Source organism: Corvus moneduloides, chromosome 24 (genome assembly GCF_009650955.1).
Source record: "Corvus moneduloides isolate bCorMon1 chromosome 24, bCorMon1.pri, whole genome shotgun sequence".
NCBI lineage: Eukaryota > Metazoa > Chordata > Aves > Passeriformes > Corvidae > Corvus > Corvus moneduloides.
The window spans coordinates 6094646-6106969 of record NC_045499.1 but is presented as its reverse complement, the minus strand read 5'-3'; the positions used below and the strand labels follow the sequence as shown (position 1 = coordinate 6106969).

At 50.7% G+C, this 12324-nt stretch overlaps 1 protein-coding gene across 3 annotated transcripts in view; it reads left to right on the top strand.

Moving 5' to 3' along the window:
- Window positions 1-7584, top strand: part of PLXNA2 (plexin A2) — a 145216-nt gene extending 137632 nt beyond the window's left edge. For 2 of the 3 annotated variants that reach the window (XM_032132796.1, XM_032132798.1), the window contains exons 31-32: window positions 300-450; window positions 1353-7584. In XM_032132796.1, coding sequence (XP_031988687.1) covers window positions 300-450; window positions 1353-1448 — 247 coding nt within the window. In that variant the 3' untranslated portion in view covers window positions 1449-7584. The remainder of the gene's footprint in view (window positions 1-299; window positions 451-1352) is intronic. The other variant, XR_004244347.1, reaches the window with a different exon arrangement.
- Window positions 7585-12324: the final 4740 nt, after the last annotated feature.

Here is a 12324-nt window from a genome sequence, read left to right as displayed (position 1 = left end):
AGCACGTGGGAGTGTGGATGCAGGGTGCTCTGGTCCTGCCTGAAACCCCATGGATCTCAGAATAGAACATCCTGAGTGGAAGGGAAGCACGGGGACCATCAGTGATGCTGCAGGGTGCTTCTCAGCCCCGCCGAGCATCGCTGCTCTTGTTTTCAGCTCAGGATCCTGTTTTGCTGGATGTAAACACAAAGCAAAAGGATGTTCTTATCCCTGCAGAGCTTAGCTTAAATCCCAGGGGGAAGAGGAACACTTGGAGCGTTCCTGTTTCTCATTTCTCCCTTGACCCCTCATTCCTGCAGGTATTACGCGGACATCGCCAAGCTCCCGGCCATCAGCGACCAGGACATGAACGCCTACCTCGCCGAGCAGTCGCGCCTGCATGCCGTGGAGTTCAACATGCTGAGTGCACTCAACGAGATCTACTCCTACGTCAGCAAGTACAGCGAGGAGGTGGGTGTGGGCAGCGCTGTCCCCTGGGCCGTGGTGGTGTCCCCTGGAGTGGTGGCATCCCCTGGGCCATGGTGTCCCCTGGGGCGATAGGGCCCCGTGGCACGTGCGTGGGAGAGCAGATGCAGTGCTGGGTTGTGTAGGGATCCCTCTGCTGCCTCCAGAGCTCCTTCCCCTCCCTTCCCTGGATGCAGCCCGGCCATAGCTGGCGCCGCTCCTGCCCCGCTGTTCTCTTCACGCTCAGAGGGGTTTGGGTTTGGCCACACTTGTAGCATCCTCGCCAGGAGGATTGAGAGCTAAAATATTGTGGGAGCACCTGGATTCCTCGGCCCTGGCATGCACCCAGTGCAGTGGAAATCATTCATGACCCAGAGAAGCTCCCCAGAAACCTCGGTGTCCTTTGGGAGCAGCGTGGTCCAAATCCCCGTTGCCGTGACACAGACTCCTGTTTGCAAAGGCTCCCTGGCAGCCTGAGCTCCTTTAATGAATGCATCACTTGAAACCAGGTTCTCGCCATCTGTTCCACCCCTTCATTTCCCCGCAAGAAGGAGCGATTTTGTAATTATGTCCGTGAAACGGAAGGGTTTTGTCATCAAACTGCGTGTAGCCATTTGTGATACAACGCCACGGCTATTTTCCCATTAGGGTTGAAAAATCTCATCACTTTCATGCTAAACGAGACAAGAAATGTGGAGTCTGAGGCACCAGAGTGGGTTTTGTTGGGTGGGTATCAAGGGGTCCAACAAACCAACGACAGCCAAGTTGCTTCACCGTTTATTGGGATTTCGCACCTCCCCACTTCAAGTTGCTCACATCTCGCTGCCCACCCACCTCTCCCACCCCCTCTCTCACACTGATTTCTCTCTCTAATTCTTTTTTTCCCCCTTTTTCTGTTTCCTCCCCAGCTCATCGGGGCTCTGGAGCAGGATGAGCAGGCTCGGAGGCAGCGCTTGGCTTACAAAGTAGAGCAACTCATTGGGGCCATGTCGTTTGAGAGCTGAAGAAAGGTCACGGACAGCAAAGGGCAGAGGATCGCAGGGACTCTCGGGAATTTGGAGGGAGAACAAGCAAGGAAGGCACTGGACACACCCCCCCAAGGCTCTTCTGGAGGGAGCAGAGCCTGGCCCAAGGACTGGCTGTGCTCAAAAATCATACAGGACCCAGTCTGAATGGGCAGGAAGACAAGAAGATGAAACATCTCAATCAAAGTCCAAGCAAGGCGGATCATTTCTTTGCGCGTACACGGAAAGAAGGAACCTGGAAAGTCTGGATCTCTCCACGACTGCTGCTTTGCATGAAAATTGTTTAATGTATATTAGAAAATAGAACTTTATTTAAAGGGGTTTTTTTTTAAAAAAAAAAAAGGAAGAAAAGGAAAAAAAAAAGAGAAATAGAGCAAAAACCACAGAGGCCATAGAGATAATCCTGGCAAGAAGGAGCAGCTCTGAATCCTGTCCCCGAGAACCTCCCGAGGACACGGCTCAGGCATTCTGTGAACGGACTCTCACACCAACTGGAACATCTGGAAAACCGAAATGTCTTTGTTTTGGGATCTTACAACAAATACGAGCACAAGTTTGCACCACACCTTTTTACACAAGTGAAATAGCAGTTTAGCCTGAAAATAGTCCAGTGGCTGAGTAACTTAGAGGCACTAGGAGGAACTTTACCTGAACTGCAAAACCATCAGATCATCCGACCTGTCTTGACATCCAGCTTTATCCATGTATTTATAGAATGTCTATTTTTTTTTTTTAATCCCATTTACTGTCAAATGAGGGAAGATCTGAATTTCATTGCTTTTCCCTTTTCCACCTCCATTCCACCTCGCTGGCTGCCGGTGGTCCAGCAGTGTCCAGCAGTGTCCAGCATGGCCACAGTGATCTGGCAAGGATCCAGCAGTGTCCGGCATGGCCGTGGTGATCCGGCAGGGATCCATTCAGTGTCCACTGCTGGTTCCTGCAGGTGCCAAGGCAGAGCTGGGCCAACGCCTCCAGGGTTGGTTTTGGGGGTCTCCAGCAGCCGCCTCCGATGTCTCGCAGCAAAACCCTACAAACCCCGATGTTTACGGTGACAATACTTGAAAAGCCTGGACGCTGGGAGAGCAGATTGTTGTTGCTTTTCTGCTGGATGTGCGGAGTCCTTGGGCACAGGCTCCCTCTGGGTCTCTCCACCAGCGTTTGCCGCCTCACCCAGGGCCAGGACTTGCATTTCCACTGGCAAAGGGAGAGAAATCTCTGCTCCAGGGCAAGAGCAAACCTTAACCAGCACCCCCGGGCCAGCCAGCTCTGCTGTCGTGTCTCTGTGTTGGCGTCTCGTTGTTCTCTTCAATTCCTTGCTGGCCCCCACGGCACACGTTCCTGTGGCCAGTGGCAGGCAAATGTTTGTGAGTGTTATTTCTTTCAAAGACACCAAAGCTTATGTGTGTCCCTTTGTAGAGTGCCAGGAGGGGAAGGAATGCTGTAAATATTTCTCTCTGTAGTAAATATTGATGCGTGTGCAGGCTGCAGTGGGGAGGGCGGGGAGAGGAGGCCTAATGGAAATACAAGTGTTGGCTGCAGGAGCTTGGGAATGGCAGCAAAATAATTCCTGGTGTCTGCCCAGGCGGTGTCACACCAGACTGGGACCTTCCTTTGCAGCCAGTGTGTGTCGAAGGAAAATCCATTTCCATATCCATCCCCCTCCTCCACCATTCCTGCCTGGAGGAGCCCAGCAGGGCTCCCAGAGAGCTGCTGGCTTTTGGTGTCCTGCAGTCCAGCACCAGAGGAGGGGAGAAGCATGTAGAGAAATACTCAGGAAACATGGTTTAATTACCATTCAGTAAAAGCCATGCCAAGTCCACTTTCTTTTGGTAATCCACTTCTGTGAGTCTCTCTGAAAAGCAGAAAATACTGATGATAATAATCAACCTTGTGCAATAAGTTCTTGACATTTACAGCAGCCTGAGCACTGGATTTACTGAGACAGGGGGAGAGTGGCAGAAGCAGAGACTAAGAGGCAGAGCGGGGTTCCTACTGCCTGTTATCCCAGAGTTCCCTTCGCAGGGATCCTGCTCCTGCACAGTGAATCCCATTTCTAAGGCAGATAATGTGCAAAAGTCCTACTAAAGGTCAGGCACTGCGGAGCCCAGCACTGGGAATGTCACTGGAGCCCTCCCCAGGCTGGCCTGCTCTTTGCTGCAGGTACCACAGGACATGGCAGAGATTCAGGCTTTGAAATCCTGCAGGTTTTTGCTGGTTCTGTTCCTACTGTTCACAGGGAGGGATTTCCAGATCTGTTCTAGCTGTGATTGTTGGTTTGGGTTCACCAAATGCTCATGGTACTCTGAAACCCAAAGACAGCACTCCAAAAAGTTCCCAAACAGTTTCCAAACACCTCTGGATATCAGTCTGGGGAGTTATCTCTGCAGGACTCACAAAATACGAGTACAGCCCAAAGCAAAGGCCTGGCTGTGCATCACCTGGGCCTCATGACCATGTCCCTGCCCACCAGCCCTCGGGGTGCTCCTCTCTGCCTCTCTTTGAGAGGCTTTTTGTAGCCCTTTTAATCCTGCTTTCCTCCTCCTGCTCTCCACCTTGTGGCCAGGAGCACCCTGCAAGTCAAGGTTTTGTCATTCCCCACTCCCCTGTATTTTCTCAGCAGAAGTGGAGGTCCCCAAACACCCCCTGGATTCTCTGGGAGAATGTTAAGGAGAAAAGGGGACAACTGAGATGATCTTCTGTGCTGTGGGAAGATTAGAGCAGAGAGAAAAAAGGGGAAGCAGCAGGAGCACTTTGCAAACCAATAAACTCTCACACTTCTGACTGAATTCCCACCTCTTCCATCATCTGGAAAAGCTTTAGGAGGATGGCAGAGGGAACAGCACAGCCCTGGCTGGAAGGGTGGCCTAGAAATACATTGCCAAGTATCTACTCACGGTGGTTGACATTAATTATGGATCTTTACAGGCAATTATATGGATTGAAGCAACATATCTCCCTGGGGCAAAGCTGGGAATCTCTTGCCCTGCTTGCATCTGACATTTCCATTCCTCCTTTGGGAAGAGGAAGCTTCAGATCTCAAAATGGCATTTTCATTGCACTCGCAGCAAACTGGACTCAAGGTTTGGTCAGGAGGGGGCACTTGCCTTAGATGAAACGATTTCACATCCCTCTCATTGCCCCCTTCCTCCTGCAAGGCCGCTCGGTGTTTGGAGTCTCCAGTTCACTCCGTTTCAGGTATTCCGACATCAAAGTGGGAGACGTCACTTTCCGGAATCTCTCTGCTGGTGTCACCGCTTGAATAATTCCGTTTAATCTTCCGCTCATGAGCTATCAAAGCACCCACTCCGAGGGGGAGCGAGGTGCTAATCAAACGCTTCTCCTCCTTGAAAGCCTTTATTAAAACCCCACACTCGAGAGTGGAACTCGCAGGCAAGGCTGGCCCCGCTGTGGAGCTGCAGCCACCAAAGCTTGGAGGATGTGGACAGCGAGTGGGCCACGCTTTGCCATAGAGGATGGATTCAAGGGAGGCAGGAGGGATCAGCACAGCCGAAGCGCTGCCAGCCCTGTGAAATCCAGCATGGATATCCATGGAAACCCTGGATATCCTGTCTGCAGCTGAGTGAGGACCCACCGTGAGGACCAGCGCTGAGAAACAAAACTGCTGCCACGGCCTCGCTGCATCCCAGCAGCATTCCAGGTGTGGAATTCCAGGTTTACCCCTGAAGGGTGGCCATGGGGACAGCGGTGCCTCCCTGCAGGGCTCGGGGCTGTGACACGCTGGGGACGGCGAGCGCAGCCACTCGCCACAGTGCCAACAGAGACCTTCATCACAGCAGTGCCTTCCACACACTGTCTTAAAATCCTGGTGGCCCATCCCCACGTCAGTGTTCCCTCCTACCTTCCACTGGACTCCACAAGAAATGTCACAATGTGGGAAACGGTTTGGGTGGGCATGTGGAGGGCAAAGGCAAAATGGGGTCGCGTTCGGCACGCTGCTGGCTCTGAGCTCCTCGTGGGAGTCTTTGCGTGTTTAAGTCTGTGGGGAAAAAGGGTCAGAGCATCCTCTCCTCCCGTGGGCACAGCCTCCAAACAAGGTCTCATTCCCAGAAGTCCCACAGAGCCAGCAGGGATGAGGAAGGCCAGGTTGGCAAAGGGCAGAGCAGCTCCTGGCACGGTCCCTGTGCTGCTCCAAAGCCTCGAGCCCATTCCCTGGCAGCAGCCCAGCCACGTTCTCCTGTCACTGGCTGTTCTCCATCCAGTTTCCTGCACTGTCAGAGCTCACCTGTCACAGGGACTCAGCTCCCCAAACTAAACGAGACTAAAATAGACCTGACTCGAATAAGCTGGGCCATCAGGGAGAGTTGGCGTGTGACTGTGCCCTGGAGAGAAGAAAAAATTTTCCGAGGAGGGTGAATAACTGACATCAAAGATGCATTAAAATGCCACAGAGCTTCAGCCATCCTACTCCAGAATCACGTTTGCACCAGGAATTGCAAGGCAATAGTGCAGGGAGCTGTGACATTGTACAGAGTTGTGTGCGAGGAAGAGCTCGGAGCACAGTCCTGCCCTCGGTGAACGTCTGCAGTGAAAACACCCAGCCCGGACCCAAAACCAGAGACCAGTGGGTCAGAGGCTGAGGGCAAAGCACTGGTGACAGCTCTGAGGCCACCTGCACGGACAGGATGGTTTGATTTTATCCATGAGACATTCAGCAGGGAAATAATTGGAGTGAGAGGCCCGTATGCGCTGAGAAGGCGCCGCTGGGCATCCGCTGAGCTGAGCAATTTCAGTGCAGTTTCGTCGGTTTAGTTTTGCAGGGGAAGAGGATGGGAGCCTTTGAAATTATTTTGATTGCCTGGAAGGCTTTGTGCAAAGCCCCTTCACCCTCAAAATTCAGGTGTTCTGGGCAGGCCATGGAGCAGCAGCCGGAGCCCCAGCTGTGGGTGGTGCCTGGTGCCTTCCTGGCTCCTGGAAGAAAGCTGGGGGTCTGTGGTGCGTGCCCTGCACCCCGGGGTGCTCTGCTGGGTGCTGGGACCGTGCTGGGGTCAGAGATGGGGAAGTGGAAGGGTGGGGCAGTGGGAGATGGCAGAGCCCGACTGCTCCTTGCTGGAAAAGCTTCTCCAGTCCCACCGGGGCGTCTGTGCCCACGTTGCTGAGGTGGCACCCGGAGGTGGTGTGGCCGTGCCGTGAGCATGGCAGTGTCCCTGTGCTTGTTCTTTCAGATCCCCCTTAGTCCCCGTGTTTCCCATCCCTCTCCTTCCTTTGTAACCGTGGAATAAAATCCTGGGAAAATTGACCTTTCTGCAGCGCTGCGGAACAGGCTCCAAAGGCCCGCAGGGTCCATCCGATTGCACGGACAATATCCCAAATATCCCAAACCCCCTGGGCCTCCCAAGGCTGCCAAATCAAACACGAGATCTCCTGTATGGCCTTTCCTTTGGGATTTTTAATACCTCTCTTTCGAATAAGCTTGGAAGTTTATGCAACAGCTTCTCCAGCCGCCGCTTCCATCCCATGGACTGGGCACACACAGGTGGAGCCGTGGGGAGGGAAAGGAGCTGATGTTGCCGCGTTATTTCACAGTTCAGGAGATAATGCAGTAAAATGTCCTTCTCTTACTGATGAGCTGTGGTGTTGATGGCACCTTGGGGGTCGCTAGGAGAGGCAGCAAGGGGAAGGGAATGTACAGGTACTAAAGCTTCTGGAGTCCCCCAGAAACGTCACAGAATGTAGAGGTATCAGCCATGGAACAGATTCTGATTTCTTCTTCCCCTTCTCCTTACAAACCAACCCCCACCAGTTTTAGGGGATTTGTGTATTGGCAGGAACAAGGAATTGATTTGTATCTGTGCCCATTCCACCGTGGCTCCTCCCCTCCCCGTTATACTTGACACACTGGAGTTCTGTATTATATTTTTTTTTAAGATGATTGTCTGTTTTTTGTTGTTTTTACAAGTGTTGTGGAAAAAAAAAAAGCAAATGTAAGAAAGTTTAAGTATTTAAAAATGTTCCAAGGAAATAAAAGGGGGTTTTGTTATTATTCTAATATATTATTGTGTACCTATTGTAAATATGAAACACTCCTATTTTGCAAGCCAAGGACTCACTTTGTACTGTTGTTATATATAAATAAAGTTTACTGGTTAAAAAAGCCCTCCTGAGTGGCTCCTTATTTTCCAACATGTGCTGTGGGGCATTTATTGTGTGAGGAATATTTATTTACTGAATCCCAGCAGCAAGAAATGGGTGAGTGGAAATCCCAGAGGAAGGGACCTTAAAACCCATCCAGTGCCACCCCTGCCATGGGCAGGGACACCTCCCACTGTCCCAGGCTGCTCCAAGCCCTGTCCAGCCTGGACTTGGACACTTCCAGGGATGGAGCATCTGGAAATGACCCCTGAATGGTGAAAATGGGGTGCAGCTGGGCTGGATGGGGGTCCCCAGCCCTTGCAGACAGGAGCAGCCCTTAGGGACTGTGAAATTCCAGTTATTTCCGCTCCAGCTGGAGCAGGAGCAGCAAACCCTGCTCGCAAATAAAAGGCCTGGGTGAGTTCTTCACGTTTCCCCTCTCTGAGATGCTCCTTCCTTGAGGTGAAACGCTTTTGCTTCCATTTCATAAATTCAAGCCAACATCTCAGCAAACGCTGAGAGGCATCTGCTGAGTAGCAGGAATCAGCGAGTGACTTCTCCAGCAGCTGTCTGTCAACTTTAATGACCAATATGGTCGCAATTACAGCAATGAACTTTCTCTAACAGCCCAAAATTACTCTGGATGATGATAAGTGACAGAAAAATGGAGACCCTTAAGGAAGCATTAAAGAAGAAACATGTGGATACGGAACAGGAGGGCTCACTGCTTTTTCTGGAGGATCTCAAGGGGTTGTTTTTTTTCTTTTCTGAATTAGGTACTAAAAGGGTAAATCTAAGCCAGAAGGGGAAGGCCTGGCACACCGTGGGTCACAGCAGGGAGTGCAGTGCTGCCCCGAGGTGTGGTTTTTATGGACATTTGACTCTAAATCCGCTTGTTTTAGTGTGGGGCTGATGGGGAGATGGGAAGCTGCTCCCGTTTGAGGGGGAATGCAAATCCATCGTGTCAGAGCAGCACTCTGCTCCTCAGGCAGGTCATTCCAGCTTATTTCCCTCAAACTGAGACCAAAGCTTGACATAGACCTCAGGGGGGCAGTTTGGCCACATCCTGCCAACTCCCACTTGAAACCAGCAGATTTTAACCTCCCCAGATGGATCCCACGGGCTCTGCTGCTGGAAGCCCTGGACCCATTCCAGCGCTGTGACCACCCAACGTGGAGTGGAGTTTTCACATGATTTGTGAATTAGGGAATAAAAAAGAAGACTCTTGGTTTTCACCTGTGCCTTGGGTAAGTCTAAAGTTAAAGAATGAAATAGGAACTGAGGTTCTCAGATCTTTCCTACGGGCTGGGGGAGTTGGATTTTGCGTTTTACCTTCAGAGATGCTGATCCTGTGCTGGTTTACCAGTGGCCACTGTGCTGTAGGAAAGACCCTGGAGGCAGGACAGCAGCTGCCAGGGAAATCTCCACTCCCTGCGCACCCTTTGGGAGATTATTGACTCCTTCAGCTCAGCAAAGGAGAAAGAAATTCCAACATGAATCGACAGCATCGACCGTGGGGTCATTTGTATTCATCTGCACCTTGTTAATAGATGTAATAAGGATACTCAATTAAAAATTACATTTTATCTGGCATGCACTTCACAGGGCTTTATTGGCACTGACAAGGTCAAGTGATGCTTAGAAAAGGTTATATAAAATGCAGATGGCTTGGATGCCTTCATCATCCCCCACGTCCAGTGAAGAGCCACAGCGTGGAAAGAATCAGGAGAAGAGCAGGTTTGGATCTTCCACGGGAAGTTTGGGGGTCCCAGCACTGAAACAGCAGCAAAATATCCTGGAGCTTCCCCTCATCCCCCATTTTGTCGCTGCCACCCCGTGCATCCCCTTGGCCAGCTTAGATTTCACCTTCTGAGCGTGTGGGACCGTCCTGTTGGTTAATCACTGTCACTCTGCAGATTGTGCAGCAGATTTTGGACATCCCGGTGCTGGCTTTTCCAGCCTGGTTATCAGGGCGAGCTAATGGAGGTGACACTTCCAATTATCAAATACAGTCGTGGCATTAATTTTGACCTGTTTAAATTTCAGCATCTTTTCCCTTCTGCGAGTGCTTAGCTAGAGGGTGACATAGAATTGGATGGAATCAGACAGTGATCTCAGACTGGCAATAACGGCCACAAAAATCTCCTGCTTTTTATTTATGCAGGGTCTGGTTATATTTAAGTGGCCAACTCATTTGTAATGGAAATTTAATTCCGTGTCATTGGACACTTCACTGCTTAAAATGAAGCAGATCACTGAAACCCACATTAAATCCCCTCCTCTCAACTCCAGACTCTCTCCAGGGGACATTTGGGGACCCCCTCGCCTGCTGGGGCTATAAAAATTATAATTTAATTAAAATTTAAAGGTAATAATAATAAAATATAAAACACATTACCCCAGGTGCCAGGTCAACCTGGAACCTGCAAAATACTGATGTTGTCCCAGTCTGACATCAAGGTGATGAAAACTCATTAATTAATTTAGAGATCATCCCAAAGAGAGATCTTATCTGTGCTCCAGTATATTGACAGGTTTGTGCAGGCAAGTGTACATAAAATAATGTGAAAGTATAAAAACAAAATATAAAGTAGATGTAGAGCATAATCCAATATGAGCTTGTCTCTGTCTATTTGGATCAAGAGTACACCCCGAGGTTCATGTTAAACTTAAAATTACAAATATTTATGCCAAAACAAAGGGTTTGTTTTTACTCCTAAATAATACTTAGGAAGATGGGAACCATTCAGGCTTTATTGTCACTTCATAATTAACTCCAGTGAAGGAATCTAATTACAAATGTTCAATGCTGCTCCGGGGCAATGTGTGTAGGAAAAGGGAAGGAGGATGGTCAGGCTTAAACAACTCAGGTAAAGATGAACTCCGTGGTAATATTTGATAATTAAGAATGTCTCTATCAGCTTGTCTGGCCATTAATGAATTGGGCTGTTCTTTTCACATTTGATTACTGGAGTTTTATGATGCCTGCTCGCCTTTATTGCTCCTGGGAATGGGCTTCTCTGTGGGCTGAGCACCAGGAATAACGTTAGAGAATGGGTTGGGTTGGAAGAGACCTTAAAATTCATCCAGTGCCACCCCTGCCACGGGCAGGGGCACCTTCCACTGTCCCAGGCTGCTCCAAGCCCCATCCAGCCTGGCCTTGGACACTGCCAGGGATCCAGGGGCACCCACAGCTCTTCTGGGCACCTGTGCCACGGTGTTGGGAGATTTAATTGTATTTTGAGAGCCTCAGCTGAAAGGCACCAGGGATTAAAACATTCCGTAGTCCTGCTGGGTGCCAGGGCTGGACACATGGACCCCTGATGTTGAAGTGTGGGAGATGGCCGGGGGTCTGTGGGATGCCGGGCAGAGCTGCTGGAGCTGGCTCTGGACACACGGAGCCCTGGTGCTGAGGCGCAGGTGGGTGGCAGAGCTGCCGGGTGATGCCAGGCCTGCCGGGGCTGGCTGGCTCCGCACGGCTGGAATTGTCATTCCGCTCAGCCGCCGCCGCCTGCCTGCAGAGGAGAAAGCGTTTTCTCTTTTGTTCTCACTCAATTAGGCTGAGCTTTGAGGAGAAGATAGAAATGCTTAAAAGTTCCTCTTTTTTGCCGTGTTCAGCCTTCACAAAGGGAAGTGTCGGGATGATCTCAGGGGGAGAGGCGCTCTCCACGCGTTTTTCAGGATTCTTTTGACGTTCATTTGATTTTTGCAGCGGGAACCTGCAATGTCTCTGAGCTCCCCACAAAGGCATCGCCTCGGGCTGTACAGGGGTTTATAGCCTGGGTCACGGACCTCATGCATATTTTATTTGTGCTCAAATGGCATCTTAGCCTTTGACAAGCCCGGGTCAGCGTGCCAGCACCCTTCTGGGAGGGACATGGCTCAAGGCAAGTCACACGGAACAAATGCACCAAACAAACAGATCAAGCACCAGAGATGCTCCAATCCACTCTGGGAGGGAACTCAAGGGATTGCTCTGTGCGTGGCCTGGCCTGTTTGCCTGCACAGGGAGAAGCAGGAGGATGGCCTGATGTTTCCAGAAGGGTTGGGAGCGAGGAATGACGGCCCTGGCCAGCATCTCTTACCATGCTGAAGGATGGAATTCCTCTCACCTGCTGTAGATGAGTAAAAGAGATCCGTGTTTCTAGAAGACCTCGCACCCTCTGGAGATGCTGTAATTCCCTGTACTCCTGTGGGAGCAGGAGCTGCTGGAGCTCGGTGTGTACTGGCACAGGGGAGGGTGTAGGAAATGTGTCCGCAGTGGCCTCAGCGCTGTGCTAATTGCAGGTCTCAAACAAACACCTCATTTCCACACACACACTAATGAATTGGCTGCCTTTTGATGGGGAGCTGTGGAGTGGGGAGCTCTGCGGGGAGCTCCCAAGGCTGCACCTCTGAAAAAAGGCAGAATTCCCTCCCTCCATCTGCAGAGGAGCTGCTAGTGGGGAGCCAATGCCCCCAGTGCACGAGCTGGAGGATTAGCAGGTTGGTGATGGATATGGGTAGAGTAATAATCTGTGGAGTGATTAATATGGAGATGATTTTTGGATTAATAAGGATGCAGCAGAGCTGTCTGCTCAGGAAAGATGTTTGCACTCTGCAGCTTGAACGCGGTGACCGTTACCTTAATGCTGTGATTAAATCCACATTTAAGACACCTCATTAAATTAGAGTGTAAGAGTGAATTCTTATAACCCACAGCAGGAAATGTATTCGGGCCTGGTGGGTGAAGAATGCCAGAAGATCCCTGGAGCACCTCTGGGAA